The 26,115-nt window shown below is 46.1% G+C and overlaps 3 protein-coding genes across 4 annotated transcripts; all 3 read left to right on the forward strand.

The window, feature by feature from the left end:
- The first annotated feature begins 483 nt into the window (after positions 1–483).
- On the forward strand, positions 484–5,134 carry LOC127339712 (uncharacterized). The gene is made up of 5 exons (XM_071827414.1): positions 484–864; positions 1,302–1,499; positions 1,604–1,678; positions 1,797–3,276; positions 4,377–5,134. Exons 1-5 carry the CDS (start codon positions 484–486, stop codon positions 5,132–5,134), a joined length of 2,892 nt encoding a protein of 963 aa, XP_071683515.1.
- A 2,817-nt stretch (positions 5,135–7,951) lies between these two features.
- On the forward strand, positions 7,952–11,776 carry LOC127342830 (uncharacterized). The gene is made up of 6 exons (XM_051368843.2): positions 7,952–8,037; positions 8,204–8,300; positions 8,783–8,982; positions 9,092–9,247; positions 11,215–11,367; positions 11,491–11,776. The coding sequence occupies exons 3-6, from the start codon at positions 8,842–8,844 to the stop codon at positions 11,656–11,658; spliced, it is 618 nt and encodes a 205-aa protein (XP_051224803.2). The 5' UTR covers positions 7,952–8,037; positions 8,204–8,300; positions 8,783–8,841; the 3' UTR covers positions 11,659–11,776.
- A 5,155-nt stretch (positions 11,777–16,931) lies between these two features.
- LOC127342831 (serine/threonine protein phosphatase 2A 55 kDa regulatory subunit B beta isoform) lies at positions 16,932–23,468 on the forward strand. 2 transcript variants are annotated; one of them, XM_051368844.2, is made up of 14 exons: positions 16,932–17,242; positions 18,793–18,896; positions 19,003–19,098; positions 19,183–19,302; positions 19,648–19,791; positions 19,988–20,079; positions 20,746–20,864; positions 21,270–21,393; positions 21,556–21,679; positions 22,148–22,216; positions 22,330–22,421; positions 22,504–22,581; positions 22,752–22,810; positions 22,895–23,468. In XM_051368844.2, exons 1-14 carry the CDS (start codon positions 17,122–17,124, stop codon positions 23,023–23,025), a joined length of 1,473 nt encoding a protein of 490 aa, XP_051224804.1. In that variant the 5' UTR covers positions 16,932–17,121; the 3' UTR covers positions 23,026–23,468. The 2 variants fall into 2 exon arrangements, with proteins under 2 accessions (XP_051224804.1, XP_051224805.1); XM_051368845.2 differs by having other exon boundaries at positions 19,648–19,788.
- The last annotated feature ends 2,647 nt before the right edge of the window (positions 23,469–26,115 follow it).

A 26,115-nucleotide genomic window follows, 5' to 3' on the forward strand; every position in this document is an offset into this window, starting at 1 on the left:
ACTTGTCTGTGAGCATTTACAGTGAATCCTACATCGAAACTGCTTGTCAACACCTTCTGCTCCTCGTTGGGATCGACATTCTTACTTATCGAAGATACTACGATACACCCCCTATACTTGTGGGTCATCAGTCTTCTCCTTCTCCGTTTCTCTTCTCACTTCCTCCCAAGGAAGGCGATCCACATCTCACGCTGCCAATCATAGGAGCCATGGGATAGAGGTGTGACAATTTGGTATCAGATTCCGGTCCGATTTCCTCGGCTGGATTCGCGGAGCGAATTCGTGATCTGCAATCCCTGAAACTGGTCTGCTCGACCCGAATCTCCCTCGACGCAGACGCAGTTCCTAATCAAGGCCATGGGGGAAGCGGCGGAGGCCACATAGGCGTCGCTCAAGGAGATCCACTCGGCGGTCGATCTGCTTCATGGTCGACTCGCCGTCATCGACACCTCCCAGCAGTCGCTGGTGGCGCAGGTCAACATCATGGCCACCGCGATCCAGGACGCGGCGAAGACGAACGCGGCCACAACCCGACAGCTCGCACGCCTGGATGAGCGCCTGGATGCGCAAGCACAAGCACTCGAGCGCTTCCACGACCGCCCGCCTTCACTAGAAGAGGACGACCCCGACCCGGACGTCACTGCCATCGCAGGGACGGGCACGCTCAAGACGGCGCGCGTCGCATGGCAAGGGGAGACGGCGGGAGCATCTGCGAGCCAAGGAGCACTAGGGCGTGGCACGACTCGAGAATCCGCTCGAGGTAGCGGCACCAACAACACTGCTACCGGAGGCGCTGGTTTTCTCGGCGGCGGTGGAATTGGTGGTGCAGGCGGCGGGGGAGTTGGTGGCGCAAGCGGCGGTGGAGTTGGTGGCGCAGGCGGCGGTGGCTATGGTGGCGCACGCGGCGGTAAAACATCTCATGGTAACGATTCTGCAAACAAACATCACCTCAAAATGTCATTCCCTAGATTTGATGGAGATCAGCCACGTATTTGGAAAGACAAATGCCTAGATTACTTCAAATTATTCAACGTGCATCCATCATTATGGTTAGTTTCCTGCACTTTCCACATGGATGGGAATGCAACATTATGGTTGAAGTCTTATCGGTTAAGGCATGAAATAAGTACCTGGCCAACACTGATGTCTGCGGTAGAAGAGAAATTTGGCGCTGATGATCATAGGCGCTTGCACTCAAACAAAAAGGTTCTATAGCAGAATATCAGATGCAATTTGAGACCCTGTCTTATCAGATTTCAATTCAAACCCCACATTATGATGAGCAGTTTTATGTCTCACAGTTTATTCGTGGACTCAAGTCTGAAATCAGGGGGCTTGTGGAATCCCAGGTACCTCAAACTGTCGAGCGAGCCATTCTTCTAGCACTGGTTCAGGAAGAGGTTTTGGCAGATGCAAAATGTTGGACAGGAAAAACTTATCAGCACAACCGACAAGAGGCTGCTCCAGCACGAACAGAGCAAGGAAAACCATCCGTGAAGGTGGGCAATGGGGAGTTCTGGCGTGATCGTCAACTCCATGAGTACAGATGTGCAAACAACCAATATTTTTCAGGTGTGGAGACCCATACTCTCCCACACACCAGTGTGCAAAAAAGGCAGAGCTGCATGCCTTAACAGTGGAAAAAGAAGCAGAGATCATTGTAGATGAAGTCCTGAACGTACTTACTGGAAATACAAGACATTGAGAACGCCAAGGAATTGAGGTTATCATTGAATGCCATTGCGGGCAAGGATGATTCTGAAACAATTCGCTTGTGAGCATTGGTGGGAAATCAGGTGATGATCATTCTAGTCGATTCTGGCAGCAGTGGGAGTTTCCTCAATACAGGATTAGCAGAAAAACTTAAGTGCCAAATTCAGAAAACTGAAGCTGTTTCCGTTAAGTTGCCCAATGAGCAATCTCTCCATTGCGACAGTCTTGTGCCAGATTTCACTTGGTGGACACAGGGGGAAACTTTCCATACACCTATGCGCATGCTGAACATAGGTGCTTATGATGCAATACTTGGGGTTGATTGGCTAAAAAGACATGGACCAATAAAAGGCGATTGGATAACCAAGAAGATAAAAATCACCAATGCTGGGAAGCGATTTTGGTTACAGGGCATTACTTTAGAAGAGCAAACAACCCTGTGTGAACTGCCAATAGAGCAATTAGCTAAATGGACAAAGGGTAATGATGTATGGGCTCTAGCAGTACTCAGACCCGAAATGGAGCACATCACAGAGCCTATTCCCAATGCAGTACAAGAGGTTTTGGATGAATTTGCCACAGTTTTTGCCGAACCGACGACTTTACCTCCAGCACGTCCATACGACCATACCATTCCACTCAAACCTGACGCCACACCATTCAATGTGTGCCCTTATAGGTATTCACCAGAGCATAAGGATGAAATTGAACGACAGATTCGAAACATGATTGCATCTGGTTTGATAGCACCCAGCATGTCTCCTTTTGCATCACCTGTGCTGCTGGTACAAAAGAAAGACGGCACTTGGCGCTTTTGCGTCGATTACAGAAGGTTAAATGAGCTCACGATAAGGAATGTTTTTCCAATGCCAGTCATAGACGAATTACTAGATGAGCTAGCTGGGGCTTATGTTTTTTCCAAGCTGGACCTGTGTGCAGGATACCATCAAATCCGGATGCATCCTGCAGACGAAGCCAAGACTGCTTTCAAAACTAATCAGGGACACTATCAATTTAAGGTCATGCCCTTCGGCCTTTGCAATGCACCAGCAACTTTTAAATGTGTAATGAATGAAGTGTTGAGTCCCTGTTTGCGTCGCTCTGTCTTGGTATTCATGGACGATATTCTGGTATATAGTCAGTCTATGGAGGAGCATGTCTTCCACTTAAAGGAAGTGCTCCAGTTACTGCAAGGTCAACAACTATTTGTGAAAAGATCTAAATGCACCTTTGCTGCTGATAAACTGGAATATCTCGGGCACATAATCTCAGCAGAAGGAGTGGCCACCGACCCTAGCAAAACTCAAGCAATGGCAGATTGGCCAATACCCCTCTCTATAACTGAAATACGTGGGTTTCTCGGCTTAACCGGATATTACAGAAAGTTTGTAAGCCATTATGGCATCATTGCTAAACCTTTGACAAACCTCCTGAAGAAGAAAAGTTTTGAATGGTCTGAACAAGCAACTGAAGCATTTCAGGCTCTCAAGGAAGCAATGTTGTCAACACCTATGCTTAGTTTACCCAACTTCCAGAAGCAGTTCGTCGTGGAGACAGACGCATGTGGGTTAGGCATGGGAGCCGTTTTGATGCAAGACCATCACCCAATCGCATTTCTGAGTAAAGCTTTTGGCAAAGCTCACCTTGGTCTTTAAATTTACGAGAAAGAGTTCTTAGCTTTGCTTATGGCGGTGGATAGGTGGCGTCCCTATCTGCAAAGGGCACCATTCATTATTCTCACAGACCATCACAGTTTGTGCAACCTGGAAGACCAAAATTTGCAATCTCCACTTCAGCGCAAAGCTATGTCTCGTCTTATGGGACTTCAATTTCGAATCCAGTATAAGAAAGGCAAAGAAAATTTGGCTGCGGATGCTCTCTCCAGGGTTGGCCATTTATTTGCTATTGATGCTTGCTCAGCAGTTCAGCCTAGGTGACTTCAAGAAGTGGTGAACTCCTATGTCACAGACCCAGAGGCACAAAAAAAGCTAACTGAACTTGCAGTAAGCAGCCTAGATGAGCATGGTTACACTCTAAACGCTGGCATCATCTGATTCCGAGGAAGAGTCTGGATAGGGCAAATTCAGCACTTCAGACCAAACTTATCCATGCCTTACATGCCAGTGCGGTAGGTGGTCATTCTGGAGTGCAGGCCACATACCATCGAATCAAACGACTCTTTGCTTGGCATGGACTGAAGGCACATGTGACAGATTATGTGAAACAATGCGACATCTATCAGCATGCTAAACACCTAAATTCTGCTCCTACTGGACTGTTAGTGCCCTTACCAATGCCAACACGGCCATGGAGAGATATTTCCATGGACTTTGTCGAAGGTTTGCCATCTTCTCAAGGGTTCAACTCCATAATGGTCATGGTGGACCGATTCACTAAATACTCGCATTTTATCCCCTTGCGACACCCTTTCACGGCCCAGGCAGTGACCAGGTGCTTTGTTGACTCAGTGGTTAAACTCCACGGCATGCCCAGAACCATTGTTTCAGATCGAGACAAGATATTCACAAGTGCCTTATGGAAACTGTTGTTCGCAAAACTGGGCACCAAACTGCATTTCACTACGGCGTATCACCCGCAGACAGACGGATAGAAGGAGCGCGTAAACCAGTGTTTAGAGATGTTCCTCCGTTGTACTGTGCAAGACAACCCCAAGAGCTGGACGAGTCACTTGCCACTAGTTGAATTTTGGTACAAATCATCGGTACACTCTTCACTGGGATGTTCGCCGTTCAAGGCTCTCTATGGGCTTGAACCAAATATGGGAGCCTTACCTGATATGTCGCAAGCAGAAGAATCTCCAGTGACAGACATTCTCACAGAGCGAGCTGCACAACTCACTGTGCTGAAGGAGAACCTGGCAAGGGCTCAAAATCATATGAAACGAAATGCAGACAAGAAGCGAGTAGAGAAAGAATTCTCGGTGGAGGACAAGGTGCTGTTGAAACTCCAACCCTATGCCCAAGCTTCTGTGGTGAACATGTCATACCCGAAGTTGGCCTACAAATTCTTCGGTCCTTTTAAGGTGCTGGAGCGAATTGGGAAAGCAGCCTACATGCTTGAACTACCAGCGAACAGCAAAGTCCATGATGTGTTCCATGTCTCCCAGCTAAAGGAGTTCCATCCATACTATACTCAAGTATTTGCTACATTACCTAAGTTACCATCCTTGGACTCCGTCGACACTGAACCAGAAGCCATCCTTGACAGAAGATTGGTCAAGAAAGGGAATGTTGCTGTTCCTCAAGTTCTTATCAAATGGCTGGGCATTCCAGCAGACTCGCCCACCTGGGAGGATTGGGAGGTGTTGAAGATGAGATTTCCAAATGTGCTTGCTTGGGGACAAGCAAGTACTTCTCCGGGAGGCATTGTCACTACGGACGGCATCGACGACGTGCCTTAGATATACGGCGGACGCCAGGCTATCATGTGGGACTAGCTGGCGTCACGTAGGTGTGCTGTGAGCGTGAGTCGCGTGTGTGTGACCTCAGGTTATAAGAGGCACCAAAACAGTTGTAACATCTATCGCTGAATTGGAAGGAAATAGTCCCGTGTCTGTCTTCTCCTTCTCTGTTTCTCTTCTCACTTCCTCCCAAGGAAGGCGATCCACATCTCACGCTGACAATCATAGCAGCCAGGGGATAGAGGTGTGACACTAAGGGACTAGAAGATTTTTAATGAGGCGGCTTGCTTGCGTATTAGATATATTATGGTTCATCTTCAAAAAAGAGACTGAAGTTAGTTCTCAGTCAACTGAAAAATAGTCACTCCCAAGATAAAAAAGATCAGAATTTTCGAGAATTGTTTTGTCTGTTTTCTCTTCTGCAAGAAAAGGACGGACCAAGTCAAAAAAAAAAAAGGACGGACCTAAAGCCCGTGCTAGACGGGCTGAAGTCCGGGTCCATGCCAGTCCGTGAGTATTTTGTCTTTTGCTAGCTGTGCTGCTCAGCAGAGCACCCCAGGCCCCCACTTAGCCCATCCCAGCTGCCCGCCCAGCAGGCCAGAAGCGAAGGAAACGTCCATGGCATGCCTCCATCAGCAGCCAGCGTCGATCGTGCCTAGCGTAGCGCTACAGACGATACCTGAAAAAAAAAGGCAAACAGAATGGCGCGATCTGATTTGCAATCGATCGTCTTCGTTTCTCCTCCAAAACCCTAGGCCCCAAAGACAGGGTGATCTCCCACTCTAGTCGCTCCCGGCCGGCACCATACCAGTCTCCAAGCCAAGCCGGTCCAGTCCCTGACGACCAAAATTCCGCTCCACCGCGTAAGCTCGTCCAATCGTGGTACCAGGCGTGTTTGCTAGGGCATCCTGATTATTTATTTCATCTTATCAACAAACTTGCTCTCATATATAGCCTTTTCATTTTTGTACAAGATCATTTCTAGGGCAGGCCCGATGATGAAATAGTGGGCTTCTACTGGAAGTACCTCGAGATTTATCACCATCGCAATACTCACGAGTCTGTTACTGAGGAGCAAAATCCCCTGCACTGTCCACTGGACAATGTGGTCGAAGCGAACAAAATATGGCAGTGACCTGGCTACTATGGTAAAATTTGTAAGTTCAGTGACATTTGCCAAATAAGATCGTCTCCACTTCATTTTGTACTACTACTTAGTACCATCTGTTTGGCAATTAACTTGCTCTTACAAAAAACAATTACAAATTGTATTTGATGGTTTCAAGTGTATCGAGATGGATGAGAAATTGATTGGCATGTGGAAGATTCTGCCGAGACATCGCAGATTAGCCAGCACTCTCCTCCTGAGTCGCATGATCCAGCAGCGTGCAAGTCAACTGATCTCCACAAATGTTGAATATTCAGATGCGGCAGTAGCTGCCTTATTGGTATGTGACTGCTCCTACAGTACCATATGCAGGCTGCTTTTTTTTAAAAAATAAACTAAATACCAAACTGCTATTTCTGTTGAATCCTACTGTACAATTGCGCTTAAAGAATCAATTTAACCTTGAAAGATTAAAACATGTCCTCTTTTAGAGCAACGACGATTAAATTCTTGGTTGTTTCACGAGATTGGATTTTTTTTTCTGTTGCACGTTCTGTTCTGTCACCCTTAGGTAATAAAGAGTCCAGTAATGTATTCTTCTTTTTGCAACTCTGAAAATGGTTTTATGAACTATTAGGTTCCATCAATTGATTAGTAATACAGAACCATGTAGGCTATGAACGCCAAAGTTCTCAAAATTCTGCGAAATCCTGGTGTACCGCATATTTATGATCCAAAGGTTATGTTTTTACCTAATTTCAGAGTCAGCATGTGCATCATATAATGTCAAGAAGAGTCTCCATCCCGTACCTATTAGTCATCACAAAGAGTAACTGCATGAGATTAAGCATGGTCATGTCGGTTTGCTGCTTATACACTGCCCCTCGTCTATGTTTTACAAGCTTCTTTTTCTTCCTGTCCGCTCGGATAGCTTTGAGTTTGGACTCAGCATCTACGGCTCAATAAAAAAACCAAAACAAAACAAAAAGCATCTACAGCTCAGTTAGTTTGGGGGCAAGTAGCATGACTCTTCCTAGTAGATATTTATTTCTTAATATGAACTCTTACGTAATTTCAAATTGATGGTACCTAGTGTATTGGCAATGAAGCTGGCTTGATGTGTGAGATGCTGAGGCTTGGTGCTGTACCTAGTGACATCGACAGGAGTGATAGAATCCGGATGTTTGCCTTACATCTTATTAACTACAGAGCATGTGAATCTGTTACTGCTACTCCTGCTGCTGCCGCCATGTTGGTACGTGGCTGTAACGATGTCTTGTCTACTATTCATATCATTTTAGATTGCTTACCAACTAGTGGTAACTAACTGCAAAATGATTTGCTTCAAGGGTATGGCGAAGGAGGCCAAGTTGATGTCTGAATGGATGAGTAAAGAGAATAAGCTTATTGTCTCCTGCGACACACTTCTACCCAGAGAGATCCTGGAGTGTCGTGTGATACGGGAGGCAACCTTTCATTCGATGGTCATTATAGTGCAACACTACGTTCCCTCTGCTCCCATTGCTGCTCCTGTCATATGGGATGCCACTGCTGTTCCTGAAGCATCAAATCCTAGTTGGTATGATCTACAAAATATATTCTTCTCCTATTGCACAAAATTTGTATATTTGTGAGAAAATCATTAGACCGCTACTGTTTTCCTTGATGAAAACAGTTTGACATATTATTTTGCTCTATTATCAGTAGGGGCAGCACTGACAAACTGCGTTGTGAAGATCACCAAGAGAATGAACAAGATGAGAAGGGGAACAGACAAAAAAGGAAAAAATCAGAGGTAAGCCTACTAGCCTCTGACATTTTTAAATTTGACCATGGCTAGACGAATAACACATGAGATTTTATTTTATTTTATTAGTTTTGTCCTAAGTAAAAACATTGTAAATTTCGACTTAGTTTGTACAAAAATATCAACATCTAGCCTTTGAAAGTTTTCGACTTAGTTTGTAGATGACGATAGGGAGTGGGTGGAATTTTGGTCCAAAGATTTCCATGATGATGACCATCGTTCACCGCCACTGCAGATCGTCAAGCACGAAGGTACTACCTCCATCGCAAAGCTTAAGGCTTATAATTTTTTTTCTCAGTTCTTCCCTCCACCCCCTTGTGTGGGCGAGGTGCATGATTTATCGAAAAATTATCATGTGAAGGTATATAATTATTATTTTTCTCAGTTCTTCCCTCCACCCCCGTGAGTGTGCGAGGTGTGCATGGTTTATCGAAATATTGACATGTATTTGATTAGATTGAAGATTTGGTTGCCGATTTGCTCCATAAACATATTCTTGCTGCCGAAGCTAAAGATGTAGAGTTGCTTGTTCGGCGATGAGCAATGAGCAGGGATGCTGTAGTTTTGTGTTTTGCACTGTAAAAAATGAAATTTGATGATTATGTTTTCCTTTTGTTGTCCTCTTTACATAAGCGTGTTTGCTAGGGCTTGTGGCTTCCTTTGTTTTGTATCCGGCCTATTTATTTTATCTGATCAACGAACAGATCCTCATCACCTTTTATTTTTCTACTAGATGTTTTGGAGAATACGTGGGGATGGAAAAGACTGCTCCCATTGCCCTCTCTTGTTGAAATGCCCTTCTATTGGGAGTACCTCGTGAAATATTACCAGCACAATGCTCCTAACCAGGATTCACTGTTGAAACCGGGAGCAGATCAAATTGCTACTAATGGAAGTGGATGTGGGAATTACTTGTCTGCTGCCACCAAGTGTGTAAGTTCCTGGCTGTTTACCAAACAGGATTGCACCTACTTGATTTGTAGTATTTATTATCATCTGTTTGGTAATTATCCACTTACTAATTGTATTTGATGGTTTCAAGTGTATCGAGAAGGAGGATCAACTTATTTCGGTGTTGAATACTCAGTCAGAACACATGGCCAGCTCGATCGTCCTGAGTCACATTATCAAAGAACGTGCACATCTCCTGATCTCCAGGAAGGATGAGCTTTCTGAGGTGTCTATGGCTGCCTTTGTGGTATGTTCCTGCCCCTTTAAAACCACTATGCATCCTACTTCTTTTAGATACAGAATTGTTCATTTCTGCTGTTAGAGTACGTCATGGGCCTGGGCCCGTTAGTCTTATGGTTTGCTTAGGGGTCAAGTAAGCCTTGCTTGGGAGTCAAGTAAACCTCTCTATATATGGAGAGGAGATGTATCAATCTAATCAAGCAAGAATTAAGAAGGAAATCCCTTCCCTCTTGCTCGGCCGTGGGCAAAAGGCCCCCGGCCGGCCTTCTCGCGCCCTCGCAGCCCTCTCTCTCCCTCCCAAACCCTAGCAGCCCCATAACATTTGGTATCAGAGCAACAGCTGCCGCCGCCAACAACGCCGCCGCTGCAGCTGCTGTCCTCACCGACGCTATCCCTGCCATTCGGTGGGCAGCTGCAACAGCAGCAGCTGCTGCCGTCGCTACCAACACGGCAACAGCGGCTGCTGCCGCCACCGACGCCGTCCCTGCCTTTCGGCGGTGTGGGAGCGACCTTGGCCCCGGGCTATACATCGACACCGCCCGGGATGCCCTTCCACCAGGTCCATTTCCCTCCGTCGCCGTCACCGCTTCCGGCTTGGATCGCTATCCGCCATGTGTCGGCGGCGGTGAGGCTGCAGGCTGCTGCGCGCGGCCTCCTAGTGCGTCGGCGTGTGCGAGAGATGCGTGATCTGCAGCTGCAGCTCCTCCAAGTTGCGCTTCGTTGCGCAACGGACCTCGATCTCGTCCGCTGCGTTGGGGATCTTGGGCGTGCGGTTTCCCCCACGGGCGGCGGACATGCTGTTTTTCCCGCGGGCAGCGACCTCAAAGTCCGCGCCATCGATAGTCATCCGGCGGGGAGAAGGCATGGTGTCACCGACAGGAGCACACCGCGTAGCACCACTGCATTCCGCCGCCGGCCGCCGCGCGGGCTCCTTTTGTCCCGCTGGTTTCCATGGGATCCAGGTGGTTGTACAGGTGCACGTCCGACGGGCGGATGGTGTCCACTTCATGTTTAGGGGTCAACAATAAAGCGTCCTAGTCTATTTCAGGTTGAGAGTAATAAAACAAGCCGAGATGTAAAAGGCTCGTATTTAGGTGTTAGGGTTGTGTTGTGTCGAGTCATTGTTTGTTTAGGTTGCAGCTCGAGGACGAGCTACATGTCCAGGTGGGGTGTAGTGTTAGAGTACGTCATGGGTCTGGGCCCGTTAGTCTTATGGTTTGCTTAGGGGTCAAGTAAGCCTTGCTTGGGAGTCAAGTAAACCTCTCTATATATGGAGAGGAGATGTATCAATCTAATCAAGCAAGAATTAAGAAGGACATCCCTTCCCTCTTGCCCGGCCGTGGGCAAAAGGCCCCCGGCCGGCCTTCTCGCGCCCTCGCAGCTCTCTCTCCCTCCCAAACCCTAGCAGCCCCATAACATCTGCTGAATCCTATTGAACAAGTACATGGTGGTTTGAAGAATCAATATAACCTTTGAAATATTGAAAAAAGTTCTCTCAATTTATATTAACAACCTGTTATTTCACCTTTAGGTCAAAAAATACAATAATAATAGCTATCAGTACTTATTCTTCTCGTTTTCTGATTAGGTTTCTTTCCTGTAATTCTGGAAACAGTTCCAGTGGACTATTTCTTGACTTTCAAAACTGATGTTATATAAAGATTAGGTTCTCAATTTTTTTGTGAATCCATTTTTATTATTCAAGTTCAAAGTCATCGTGTACCGCACATTTTATGATGTGTTTGTGAGTTTGTCGCACAATTCCAACGGTCAAGTGTTTAGCAAATTTACTAGATTTCCCATTTAGAATATCATGTAATGTCTAGAAGAGTGCAACCTTGTTGGTTTCCCACGTGGATAATTTTTATTGGCTTCAAGCTCAGCATGCACACTCTCTCATCACTTTCTTTTTGTAGTATAGTTGTTGTATTCTGAATCGGAAATCGTATGCAATTTTAAAACAATGCTTTCTAGTGTATTGGCAACGAAGCTGAGTTGATGTATCAGATGCTGGAGCTCAATGCTGGACCCGATGACATCCAGTTGAGTGATTTAATCCGGATGTGTGCCTTATGTCTTATGAACTACGGAGGTCACAGATCTATTGCAGCTGCTGGTGCCATGGTGGTATGTGTCTGCCTCTACCAAAACGTCTTATGAATTACAAAAGCGCATATCTTATGAACGTAATTTTGATATTCATTTTCGGTTGCTGACACTCTTATGGTTACTAACTATGATTGCTTCTAGGGTATTGCTAACGAGGCGAAGTTGATATGTGAGTGGTTGAGGAAAGAAAATGAGCTTATTGTCTACCACGACCCATCTTTACCCCGATATTATTTTCATGGCAAGATTATCCGGGAGAGAGCTGTGAATTTGATGTTCAATTTAGTGGAAGATTCTTCTTCCTGTTAGGGCACATTCGACTACTTGTGATGGTTGGGCTGGCAATTCTGCTCCTGAAGAGGTAAAATCTGTGTGGTATGATTTTTTTTGCTCCTATAAAGGGATACAAGGCCTGATCATTGCAATGGTATGAAATGTGTACAATTGCAATCCACAAAAGGGTTGAGATTATAAAAAAAATTAAAGAGGGAATCAATGGAGGGTGCGTAGATGATGATGGTGTTGATGGAGATCGATGTCGGTTCCTCCTTCTCCCAAGTCTCCTCTTCTTCTCCCTTGAATGGTGTGGTGGTGATGGTGGAGATCTTGTGGCGGCGGCTATGGTGGTGGTGGAGCGGAAGGGCTCTGCCGTTGCGGCACGGATGAGTGATGTCTTCTCCCTTGGCTCCCAACTCCTTTATATAGGCCTAGGAGAGTCCTCCTTAGCCCCCAATATTGCCCCAATGACCTACTCAGTGAAGAAACATGGAGGTTCGCGAGGTTTCCTTTGCTTGGAACCCATGGTATGGCTGGGACGTACGCCCGGATTCTCGCCGTACCAATGGTCGCCAAACTTTAAGTTGCTTCGGTATTTTGGCCGTCATTTCTTCATACGAACTCCGATGAGATATTCTTTGGCTCGTTGGACTCGTATGGACGAGAGCTACAATGCCATAGTGTTGGATCTTTATTTTGATATGATGGAAAAAGATTAGCCTTTTCCACTCCTCAAATGGCTAAAAAGTCTCATGCATGTAGCTCCTCCATGGTATGTCCTATTTGCTTCTATTGCCTTTATTTATTCATAATCATCCATAAAACCTACACACATATCAAAGACAACGAAGGCCTCCATGAAAGAAACATAAGAGGAGAGGTAGAAGATGGCGTTGCCGGGAAGGTGGTGAGGCTGGAGCTCGTAGAAGTCCAGGAACTCCCGGAAGAAATTCGATGCAGGGAGGCCGAAGCCGCGCTCAAAATGGGTGGCAAACACCACGACTTCGCCTGGCCTGGGCGCAGGCTCCAGCTCGTCGCCAGGGATCCGGTACATCACCTCCTCCAGAATCCTCCGGGACCGGTAGAGCCAGTCGATCTTGGCTTGATTTACATCAGAGCCCTTCCAGGCCCCGCGGGTGTATACCGGCAAGTTCGCGCCGGAAGCCTGAGCTGCTAGCTTCCTGGTCCCGCCCGGTATCTTCATCCGGGGCGCCAGATTCTTCTTCCATCCGGGCGAGCTCTTCGTCGAGCCCGTCGGATTCTTGGGCGACGGATTGTTCCTCCCCCAAGGAAATCTCGGGGGAGTTGCTAAATTGGGTCCCGCCGGAAGGCAGCCCACCGGTTTCTTCAGAAGACATTTTTCACTAAGTTTTGGAGGTGGCTAAAAACAGGTTTCCCCGAACCTACTTCTTCCCGAAGATCTACGAAAGAAAGAAAAACGAAAAGAAAGAGGGAATAAATACCATATTGCGCCAAGGATGAATAGCAAGAGGAAGGAAATGCGAGATCTGCGGCGGAAGTACTGAGGCTCGACGGGCCCAAGGTTTCGACGGAGTTCGACGAGGAGGCGGTCGATGGCGGCGAACGGCGAGGAAGAGTCAGGCACGGTGGTGCGTCCCTGGGCCGAGGAAGAGCGGCGCTGCGCAATCTCGACGATGAAGGTCGAGCAGGCTCCGCCGTGCACTCCCACGGAGTTTCGCCGGGGAAACTTGGGCGCGGCGGCGAACGGCGGCGTGGGGAGCTCGAGCGGCGGAGTGCGCAGAGAGGGGCTGGAAGACGAAGTGAGAGCGTGGGGGGCGACGAGGAACCGTCGCACCCTTAAATAGAGAAGGGGATCGTGGGCCGAGAACGGCCAGGCCCGCTGCGCTTCGCCTCGTGGGCCGCCACGTGGCACCGAAATACACGCGCCGCGGGAGGATGCCACACAGAGGACCACAGGGATCAGGTGTGGCACATTAACTACGCGTGGGAGTCGAAGGATTGGACGTCTGACACTGGCGCGCCAGTTACAGTGTGCATGTCTCTGACAGACACGGACTTCGGGATATTCTCGACTTCGTCGAGGCGAGCCTTAAAGACAAAGAAACCGGCAAAGAGAAGCCGGAGATGTTTCGATGGAGGACATTTGGCTAAGTGGATTCAGCAAGGTGCCGGATGAGTTTAAATGGAAACCGGAAGGGTTAATCCGGTACGTTTGGAGTAGGAACCTGGCATGGCCTGTTGGATAGAATCCGCCAGGCTATACCAGCTTCGGGGACTAATGTCGGGGAAATGGCCCCCGGTAGGCCAAAGCGATAATATGGTAGTGCTAAACCGGATCAAAGATCTGGATTCTAAACTTCAGTTCAACTGAGCAAAGCTGATACGAACCAGTATCCAAAGAGGGGTATACCGGAATCTAGGCAAAGAGAGGTTTGTATCGCTAAGTACCAAGGTACCGGAACCAGAGGTAAAGGTACCGGCAACCGGAACCAGGGGTCACTGTAGCCTGTCGGCACTTTGGTCAAAGATTCCATCAAGGCTAGAGGACAAGGATGAGCAAAGCACTTCAGCTTTAAGCGAAGCCCTGGCGCCAAAGCAGAAGATGACGTAAAAGATACCGGCGGAGGTCATCGCTCCCTGATTAAAGTCATAACCGGCGTCAGGTGGGCTAAAGTAGCTTTATAAAGTAGCTTAGATCATCTTAAATTCTATTAGGGTTTCTTCCTTTGTAAGCTACCCTCTCCCATATATAAGGAGAGGGGGCACACCCCTGCGCGGGACAGTTGGACCTAGAGAGAAAATTAGACTGTAGAAGGAAGCTTGTACTGTACATCTTCTATCTCTGCCCAAGGGCCAAGTTAAGGAATACATACCGGTTTCTCTCATCTCTCTCCCTTGTTTACACAAACCCTCACCCGAATCTTCTAGCGCACATTCGGCCACAACTTAAGTCATCCTCTGACATCTGCTGTTTCACCACGACGACATATGTGTACATACTTAGGAACCGTATTAAGATACTTCCTGCGATTTAAATTAGTTGGCGCAACCACATGCTATATCTAGTACATATGTGCTTTTAAGATAAATCAATTAATTTAAGCATGAGGGACTTGCTAAAGCTTGGTGAGTGACTCGAACGTCAATGTCACACCTATATGGCTATATCTAAGATGAAAAGAAATGTGATTAGAAATAAGCTGACATAAGATTCTGCGTGGCGTTTGGTAATGCGGATTGATGTCATGTCAGTCTCCCCAAAACGTTGCTATCTTAAAATTTTCGTCACAGGACGTGGTAATATCGTACTCGGATACAGCTGTAACCTACCTGCAAACCACGCTTAATTGACAGCCGGAATACTTTAACCCAAAAGACCGGGGAAACTCTTTTCTTGCTAGAAACTACAACGACGGCGACATCTTGGCTACGCTTTCCCGGCGCACAGGGTTCGATCTAGATCATCGAGGGAAAAATACAACGGCCATAGCATCAGCATCAGCATCCACTATTCCCCGCCACCCGTCCACCAACTACTCGTACATACCGCCGCCGTGCGACAATCATTCTCATGCGTATTGTCGCTTTCCACAAGCTAACACCGTGTGGGTGTAGCGTTACACTTGCACAAAATCTCCGCTCCATGTGTGTCGCTTCACGGTCCGGTAGGAATGCACCTTTTTTTCGGTTTTCACGTACCGCAGCGCTGTCCGTAGCAGTAGAAACGTGACAACGCGATTGATTAGAGCATCTCTATAGTAGCGGGCAGATTCATTTCCGATATAAAATATGTTTGGTTCCGCTGGTAGACGTGTGGCCTTATCCTGGTCCCTGACCGAGGATAAATCTCGACATACTTATTTTTAATTACATAGAGAAAACATAAAAATGACATTGAAATAAAAAACTGATAAGACCCTAGCTAAGGTTTGCGCCGACCGCGCGGCCTACTCATCGTCGTCGGTGGCGGCCATGTTGACAAACGCTAGCGGATCCCAAAGAAACGGCTAGGGCACCAATGGCGGCGAAGCTGGGGGTGTTGGCGCTGGAGGCCTTGGCGGTTGTGCAGGCATGGGCCACCCTGCCCATGGTGACGTCCGACCGGTGGAGTATGCGGTGTCGTGGCAAGTCCTCCCGCCGCAAGCGCGAACTCCTCCCAACTAAACGATCAGGCCTTGCCACTCGACCAGGGCCTCCAACGACGAGGTGATGCCCAACCTGAGGGCTTCGTCATTGTCCAGGTCTAGTGGCGTGGCGGGGAGCTCCTCCTCCTTCACGGCCACCAGGTGCTTATGCTCCCATGAGAAGAGGCCGAGGTAGTTGATGGTGTAGTCCCGCGGCTCCTCGTCCGGTATGTTGTCGCTGCTCACGAACTGCTCCTCCTCCTCCTCCTTCATGGCCGCGGCCATGCCCGCCTTGCTGTAGTCCCACTCCTCGTCGCCCAGCAAGGTGGCACGACGTCACAGGTTGTCGGGTCTCATTCCCATGGGGGAATGTGTCCCACGTCGGCAAGTTGAGGGTGTAGGTGGGGTCTTCCCGTAGATCAGATGGTTAGTGTGCCCGCCACCGCCAAATCTCACGGCGCTGCTCCGATCTTCACGTGGCACCGGCGACACCGACACCCTTCGCACGTTGAGGTGCAAGCGCGAGGGGAGGTGGACATCGAACAAACCTGCCAGCGTCCTTGTCTGCCAAAGCGACCATGTCACGTCGACGAGGACGTATTGGCGGTTGCACTGATGAAGGCCGCCGGAGCGCGAGAACCCCGCCTCGTGGTCGTGCTTGCTCTTCTCCTAGAACCGGGACATGACCATGGCTTTGATGTCGATGTGGTTAATGGTGGCATGTGGCAAAATTGGATGAAAGTGACAATGGCGAGCGCGTTGTGGGGACTAGGGCGCGACCGCTTGTCTTAAAAAGGACGGGCACACGTTCCATTGATGCCCCGCACATAACGTGAAGCGGCCGATACTGATGCCGCGCGCCAAAGGCGAAGCGGCATTGGTAGTTGCTAGGTGGACCTACGCACAAATTTGAGTATGGAATGGTAGCTCAAAATAGACACATTTTAAACCAAAATTTAAGCATAAAATTGAATAAATTCCTCCTCTCGTCGCGCGGCGGAGGGATGAACGATGAACGAAAAAGGAGGTGCCGGGCACGCGTAGTACGCGATGACGCCAAGAATGGCTGCATCATATTTCGTCGCGAGAGAAAAAGGAAAACAATTTCTTTCTTTTGGTCTCCTTTGTCTTGCTTCCCCTCTGCCTCAGGGTTGTCGTCGTATCCGGAGCGGACCCCACCACCTCCCAATCCCCCTTCCCTTTCTTATTGGGCATTTCGCCCCATTGAACCCCAAACCCTCGCCGGCCTCGCCACACCCGCCGCGCCGCGCACCACCATCGCCCTCTCCTCTCGCACTCGCCGGCCAACCCCGCCACCGATCCCGCCCCGCTTCCAGCCGCTCCCCTCCCCGCTCGCGCCCCCGACGCATCCGATCCAGAGCCGGAGGCGATGAACGGCACGGCGACGCCCGAGCCCACGGAGGCATCGGCCCCGACCCCGCAGCCGCCGCTCGACTGGAGGTTCTCCCAGGTCTTCGGCGAGCGCGGGGCAGGCGAGGACGTCCAGGACGGTACCGATCCAACCCCTCTCCTCCTCCTTGCCTTTGGTTTCGTCGTCGCTGCTGCTACCCAGCTGGATCTTACCGCTTCTCTGCTCCCGGGCTGGGTGCGAGGTTAGGACACGTCAATGGGTGCTTATGATGCCATGGCTGGGGGATTCCTGCGCGGATCGAGCATCCAATTTGCTCGATGCTTGGGTATTGGGGACCTCTTGCTTGTATCTCTGCCAGATCAGTCATGCACCCCTGCTGCTGATGCTCCGTAGCTAGTTTTCACTAGCAGATGCGTAGCGCCGTGTCATTCGGTGGAGCAGTCAAGGTCATTCCATTGGTGACACTACGGTAGAGTGTGTTCTGTACGAGTCTACCTCAACGCCCTGGTTGGGTTTTGTAGACGCGTAAGTAGCCTGGCAATTGGCGTTGGCCCGACAATGCATGTCGTGCTGCGGTAAGCGTGGAACAGTTATGATGTGTCTGTTCTTCTACTTCTGTAGGCTTCGTGCTATGAAATAAGGGAACACCACAATAGAGCTAGGCTACAGCTTTATAGTCCGTTGAACGATGCGCATCGGATGTGGGCGCTAGCTGAAAAACTATTGAGATGCAAAGCGGATGATAAAAAAAACCCGACACACAATTCATGATGCACATGCCTCGGTCGGATTCATCGATGCCTGATTCGTGTTGCTTGTCTGGCGATATTGGGTTTCCATCTCTCTGATACCTGATGCAGTTAAACGTTGATAGCATTGGAATCCATCATTTTTCGATTTAGTAGTTGTTTATCGTTCGCCCACCCTAATTTAGCTTTGCTGCAATATCACTAGGCACTAGACATTCACCTGAAAGGTCAATCTTTTGATAGAAACAGAAATATTGCCTGTGTTTCTTTGTTCGCTATCAATTTCACTCTCTATTTTTGACAATCATATTTGCTAGTCACATGGATTTTCAAATGCTTGCTCTATCAAGCTTTCATTTTCTTATTTCCATTAGGTTCATCCTTAGCACCTAGTTTAACAGTCATTTAGTAGTGGCCTAGTGGGTAATGTTGAGCCTCAGTTTTATTGTCTGATTTACTCTGCTGAATTAAAATTGTTATTAGTCAATATGCTGCTTCAGTGACAGTGCTTGAACCAAAATCTGTGAGGTTACCCTCTACATAAGTTTCCACAAATGATGGACTTTGGTGTATATATGAACACTGCAGCAATTTTTCAAAAAAACATGTGATGTCAATTGACCCCACAGCTGATGCGTAGCACTGACATTGACTGCTTTAAAGCTACTGAAGGCTTGCAAGTGTTTGATGAAAGCCACACTATTCTTGGTACCTTTTATCCCAGTTGCGTGCCAGCTTCTTAGGCTTTAAAGCTTGTTTGTATATGTGCTTGTTAGTAAAACTAATTAGTATGCATGCTTGCTTGTTGTTATACATGCTTATTCCCATTGCTTCTTGTATGATCAAACAAACTATAGAGTGGCATAATGCCATGATATGCTATGGATTCATATTAACTTAAGTACTTAACCTTAGTATTTTTTCTTATTCTTCTCTGCAGTTGACATCATCTCGGCAATAGAGTTCAATAAAACAGGACATCATCTTGCCACTGGGGACAGAGGGGGACGAGTTGTTTTGTTTGAAAGAACAGATGCCAAAGATGTATGTATATAGAATTGAGTTTTGTTTTGCGATAAAAATATATTACCTCTGGGATTTATTGGTGTGCTCTGATGACTCAACATTTTCTGTTTCTGTTTTTCTTTAGCATGTCTCCAGAAAAGAGGCTGAGAAAGCTGATTATTCTATCAGCAGGCATCCAGAATTTCGTTACAAAACTGAGTTCCAAAGCCATGAACCAGAGGTATACCTTCGTTAATTGCTAAGTGGCAGCTTTGGTTTTCTGATGTACCTGCAACTTGACCAACTCACGTTGTTATGGAAATAGTTCGATTACCTTAAAAGCTTGGAAATTGAAGAGAAGATTAACAAGATAAAGTGGTGCCAAGAAACAAATGGTGCGTCGTTTCTTCTGTCCACAAATGACAAAACAATAAAGTTTTGGAAGGTATGCCTCATTGATCGACAACAATGAACATTTCCTATTATAGTCCCACTCCTTCTAGCTTGCAATTTCTTGAAAACCCTTTGTATGTGTTAATTTAAATAAATTTTCCTCTATGGTATTTTTTTGGCTGATCTGCTCGGTGTATATATCTGCTTCACGTACATATTTTTGTGCAACTTATTGATGATTGTGATGTTCTTTATGTTCTCATTTTTGACGTTTCTCTGCATGAATACATTTTGGACTTGCTTTATTTACCTATTCATTTCAAGGTCTATTTATTTGATATCATAAGTATGGCGTATCTGACAACAAATTTGTACTTACTCGAGCTACTTTGTATAGGTCCAAGAGAAGAAGGTTAAAAAGATATGTGAGATGAATATGAACACTTCAAATGCTCATGTGAATGGTGGCCCAAGCACACATGTTCCAAATGGTGGCATTTTAAAGCCTGGTGGACTTGCTTTACTTCGTATGCCTGTGGTAGTTGTACTCAACTCAAATCTGTTTATTTTATTTTTATAAATTTGCCGGAGACATATCACTGCTCATTTCTGGAATTCTTAATGAGCTGCACACGATCTTAAAATGGTTCACACTCATATCAGACATCTGTCATTATGCTGATTTTACCTATAGATTTTTGTTTTGCTACATTTACCTAACCTTTCCTATACAACAGGTTACAAGCCAAGAAACCAGTCTCGCTGCAAATTGTCGTAGAGTCTATGCTCATGCACACGACTACCACATCAATTCCATTTCAAATAACAGGTTTCGACATTACTCATGACTTCTGTGACTTTCATCTAGACATGCAAGTGGGTCAATATTAGGGTACCCATACACTAACTTTTGCAAAATGATGATGTCATCAGAAAAATAAGTTCATTTTTTGAACTAAAGAGGGTAGAGGGTACCCTAATATTGGCCCACTTGCATGTATACTTTAATATGTAGAATTTTATGTGGTTGGGCTGTATGTAAGAAGTTGCATCATTATACTTGAGATCAGTTAATGAGTTAATTTTGTACAGGCATGGTGGGTGCATGAGTTAAGGAATAGTTACTTGCGCATGCTGAAAAGATGTAAACAAAATCATTTGTACTACATGTTAGAACATGTGACACCTGCAAAAAATCACGCAGTGATATGAATCATATGATTAAATGGGCTCTACACAAAAGTATGATCTAATTGTACAGTGCATATCTGTTCATTTTTTTGCATGGTTTTGTGCGCGTGCACATATTCTAACATGATGTACATCTTTGTTGATGCACACAATCCTCTAGTTTAATACACGATCTCCCACCTTCATTCAAGGTTGTCACTAGGGTTATATATAACTGCTATGCACCTCATATATATTTAACTGAGCTAAAACCTGTCCATTTTTATGTAGTAACATATACTGCTTCCTGTCCTTCTGTTTGCAGTGATGGTGAGACGTTCATATCAGCAGATGATTTACGGATAAATCTTTGGAATTTGGAAATCAGCAATCAAAGTTTCAATATTGTTGACGTTAAGCCAACAAACATGGAGGATCTCACTGGTATAGCTTCTAGATGTGCTTATTAGGGGCATACCTTTATAGCTTTATATGTTTGAGACAAAAACATTTACAACCTCAAGTCACTTAGTTGGAAAACGATACCCTCCTATACAGCTATGGCAATAGGCTAAGTGAAGTGATGTGACTAGTCTAGTGCTCATGAGACATTGTTTGTAGCTACATGTATTTATACATTACTGCATTATGGTAATATTATTTCCTTTTATGTAAATGATAAAATGAAAATATTGAACTAAAATTGTTCTAAGCGAGACGGATGTGCAGTTCTTACTTTAAACATGAGTTGATAGTTGGTCTTTCCTAGTTGACCTCGTACTTTAACATGTTTGAATTTTTGATGTGGTTTCATAACATGTTCCTGGTTGTCATGTTTGTGATTTGCAGAGGTTATAACATCTGCGGAGTTCCATCCTTCTCACTGTAATACGTTGGCATATAGTAGCTCAAAGGGCTCCATTCGACTTGTTGACCTGCGGCAATCAGCTCTTTGTGATACTCATTCCAAACTGTGAGCTTTCATTTGATAGTTGCTCATTTTATTATTTCTACATACAGTACTTTGTTTAGAAGAACAGATGACGGACATTGATTCGTCAGTTCTGCCTCAAATTGATCATCTTGCTTTGCACTGTTTTTAACTTTTTATAGATGTTGCTGTTTAATGTTGTAGCTTTGAGCAGCATGAGTCAGCGGGTTCAAGATCCTTTTTTACTGAGATTATAGCCTCAATTTCAGACATAAAGTTCTCCATGGATGGGAGACATATTCTTAGTCGCGACTACATGACTCTGAAGGTTTGTTCCTGAAACTTCTGGAGTGCCAGGGCCACTGCAATTTAGTTGATCAGTTTTTGTGTTGTTGACCCCACGCCGCTGTTTCCTTTTACATTGTAACCTCTGATACAACCTAACCAAATTAACATGTGAGCTATTTTTATTTTCTACGCTTGCTGATATTCCGAAGATCTATATTTGTTTTTGCTTGGGGTGACTGTTCATAAATATTTGCATTGCACCATGTACTTCTTCAGATGCAATTCGATCAATATCAATCATAGTCCTAAAATGACCAATAAATGCATCATCACTGTTGTCTATATCTTTGTTTACATTGTTTGGTGTACTTAATATTTTATTTCAGCTTGTAAACTACAGCTTTAGAGGCTTTACAGTATTCTGTTACATGTAGCTATGTAAGTGTTATATATCTGCACTTCTGCAGCTCAGTGCTTTTCATTAGATTTTTTTTACCTGCTGTTACAGCTATGGGATGTTAATATGGATTCTGGTCCAGTTGCGACGTTCCAGGTTCACGAGTATTTAAGGCCCAAGGTAATTTAATCCACTCTTAAGATAAATGATCGCTATTTCTTTGAATATAATGGACAACAAACAAATTTACTTGGAGTAACCCTAATTCAACGTGTTTCTTTCTGAAACTGCAGTTATGTGATTTATATGAAAATGATTCAATTTTTGACAAATTTGAGTGTTGTCAAAGTGGAGATGGGTTGCGAGTAGCAACTGGTTCTTACAGGTAGTTTGGTGTGCGCAGCTGAGTTGTGGTACTATTTAGTTTCCTTCAGGAACTGATGGTTTCTTGATCTGTTTTCCTTCAGCAACATTTTCCGTGTGTTCAATTGTGGTGCTGGTGACAGTGAGGTAACAACGCTTGAAGCAACTCGAAACCCTACAAGGTAAATCCTATTTACAGAGAAATGGTGGAAGCAAGCAAAGTGTACTGTAGCAAACGATGCATATTCATATAAATCAGTGTGCATTAGCTGCTACTATGTTTGCCTGTAAAATAAATTGTTGCAGTGGTTCCAACTGTTTCTTGATTTTATTATTTTTCCTACTTGTGCAGGAGGCAGGCCCAGAATCCTGCACGGCCTGTGAGATCTATGACAAGGAATGTTAGACGAGGTTAGCTTCATGTTCAAATATGCTAAGTACTTGAGCTATGGAGGTACCGCAGCTATTTATAATGTAAACCTTATTCTGGTGCAGAGAACACTGGAATAGATGCCAATGGGAATTCCTACGACTTGAGCACAAAACTGCTCCATTTGGCATGGCACCCGGCAGAAAATCTAATTGCCTGTGCTGCAGCCAACAGCTTATACATGTACTATGGGTAAACATGGGAAAGGAACAGAGGGACAGTTCTTTTTTTGGCAGCTGCTCCTGGCGAGAAGGGTAGTTTTATCCCTGGTATGGCAAATCAGGGAGTTGTTGGAGATGGTGTATTTTGAGCCAGTCACATGGTTTTCTTTTGAGTTCCATATAGAGCTGTCCAAGAGTCCAAGAGGAAGTGACTGGATCATTCCCGGGAAGCAGCTTGATTCTGATTATTTTTTTTACTGGGGGAAAGGCCTGTCTTTCCCCTATAGGTTCGGTTAGATTTAAAGATAAGATTCTAGTTGAACATTTGGGAGGAACACAAACTTTTGGTCATCTCCAGTAGATGATAAGGGGATGAATTCCCGTTGTGATGGAATCATGGAGCTTGTAATATCAATACAGGGGCATTGATTATTTCTTATAATTTCAATTTCAAAGTGACCATTCACATTTCCCCCAATTGTTAGGAAACCTGTTTCTTCACGGATTCTGTATCTTGTATGACCGCCTAATGTACTTCACCTTCCTGAATTCGGTTTTGAGAGTGTTCTTTCATTGGGTTGGTGTGTTGTGAGGATGTGAGCCTACCAACAATGACGCCGTGGCCCCTTGATAACAACAAGGCCACAGTCGTCAACAACGGCCTAGCTTTATTTTGTCCGTTTGGTTACTGGCCGAGGCCGCGTTCTTGTACGAACTGTTTCTCAAAGCATCCTCGGGCTAGGTCTTGGAGGAACATTCGGTTCGACCGTTTCTAGCGAGCTACCCCCGTTTCCGCAGAAGTGGAGAACGCGACGTCCTCGTAGAGCCACCGCGGGAGATGGCGGAAGCTCGCGCGGGAGGATGAAATCTCGGCGGGATGAATTCGGTCATCGTGCTTGAATTTTCGCCACCGTATATAGGGGCGACTCTCTCACCGGCAAATCGAAATCCCTAATTTCCCCCCATTTCGAGCTCATCCACCGTTGTCGATCTTGCGACATGGCCGACTCTACCTCACCTGCACTGTCGGCGAGGCTTGCGGTGGCGACAACGGTTGTGGTGGCGACTACTAGGCGCGGATGGTCGTCTTCTTCCTCTGCGTCCATGACTTCGTTTGTGGTAAGCTTCTGTAAACCCTAGCCTTAGATCTAGATCTTTTGGGTACACAACCGGGTCTGAACGAATCCATTGTAGGACATTCCTTCGTCGCCGGTGGAGGTTGTGGAGGTTTTCTAGGTTCCATTTGACTCTACGACGGGGATCGTTCTCGCCGTTGACTCTTCCACTAGGATGGTGGTGCTGCCTGCATCTTCGCCAGAGTCCCCTGCTTCCCTGACTTCGGTGCTGCGTGTGGCTCCTTTGACTGTAAGGCCGCTTTTACTTATCTCGTTGTACATTGATGTGGTACGGATACTTCATTGTTCTGCTAGTGCTTAAGGATGTCCATGTGGTAGTTCATTGATCTGCTAGTGCTTAAGGATGTCCATGTGGTAGTGCTAGTTTATAGATCTGCTAGTGTTTGTCATGTAGGCCATCATACCTTTGGGCTCCCCTCATCTGTCTGCGCCAACTGTGAATGCTCGGCCATGCACTACAAGAAAAGTTGCCATGGCCGACGAAGTTGAAGTCGCGCCGTGGTTGCTGGTGTACCATGGCCGACGATTTTTGGTCCCTCCGTGGTGCATGTCAAAACTTTTTTTTTCTCGTTTTGAGGCCACCTAGCCCGACGAAAGCGGCCAAAACGTCGCGTATGGTGGCCCGGGACGTGGTGCATCTCGAAATCTCGGGTTCGCCGGCCGAGTCAACGCAAATCCGCACCGCCGAGGGATGTAGGGCCCAGATGGCAGCCTCTCTGGCATTGTTTTTTTTCTCGATCGCGCCATCTCGTTCAACGTTCTCCGATCGAGCCGTTTACGATGCAGGATCATGGGTCCCGCATGTCATCCTCTATGAACCAAAATTCTTTCTATTCTTTGATTTTTTTTGACCCCCTGATTTCTGGCTACTTCCTTTTTCTTTTGATCCCTTGCCGCCTTGGAAACGTTGGGACCGCTGCTGCTAAATGGGACCCGCATGTCATCCTCTATGTGCAATCAACTTTCTTTTCTTGGAGTTTTTTTTGGCACCTCAAATTTGGTCACTTGCCTTTTTCTTTCGATCCCCTGCCGCCTCTCAAACGGTGATACCGCTGCTGCTAACTGGGACCCGCATGTCATCCTCTATGTACTATAAAACTTTCTTTTCTTGAATTATTTTTAGCACCTCATATTTGGTCACTTACCTTTTTCTTTCGATCCCCTGCCGCCTCTCAAACGGTGATACCGCTGCTGCTAACTGGGACCCGCATGTCATCCTCTATGTACTATAAAACTTTCTTTTCTTGAATTATTTTTGGCACCTCATATTTGGTCACTTACCTTTTTTTTTCGATCCCCTGCCGCCTCTCAAACGGTGATACCGCTGCTGCTAAATGGGACCCGCATGTCATCCTCTATGTACTATAAAACTTTCTTTTCTTGAATTATTTTTGGCTCCTCATATTTTTTCACTTGCCTTTTTCTTTCGATCCCCTGCCGCCTCTCAAACGGTGATACCGCTGATGCTAAATGGGACCCGCATGTCATCCTCTATGTACTATAAAACTTAATTTTCTTGATTTATTTTAGGCTCACGATATTTTTTCACTTGCCTTTTTCTTTCGATCCCCTGCCGCCTCTCAAACGGTGATACCGCTCCAGCTAATTGGGACCCGCAAGTCAACCTCTATGTACTATAAAACTGTGTTTTCTTGTATTATTTTTGGCTCTGATATTTTTTCACTTGCCTTTTTCTTTCGATCTCATGCCACGTTTGAAACGTTGAGGAACCTGCAGGCTCATGGGACCCGCATGTCATCCTCTATGTACTATAAAAGTTCATTTTCTTGGTTTTTTTTCACCCTATGATTTTTGGCAATTTCTTTTTTCTTTTGATCCACTGCCGCCTCTCAAACGGTGATACATTGCTGCTAAATGGGACCCGCATGTCATCCTCTATGTACTATAAAACTTTCTTTTCTTGGATTATTTTTGGCACCTCATATTCGTTCACTTGCCTTTTTCTTTCGATCCCCTGCCGCCTCTCAA

This window comes from Lolium perenne, chromosome 3 (genome assembly GCF_019359855.2).
Source record: "Lolium perenne isolate Kyuss_39 chromosome 3, Kyuss_2.0, whole genome shotgun sequence".
NCBI lineage: Eukaryota > Viridiplantae > Streptophyta > Magnoliopsida > Poales > Poaceae > Lolium > Lolium perenne.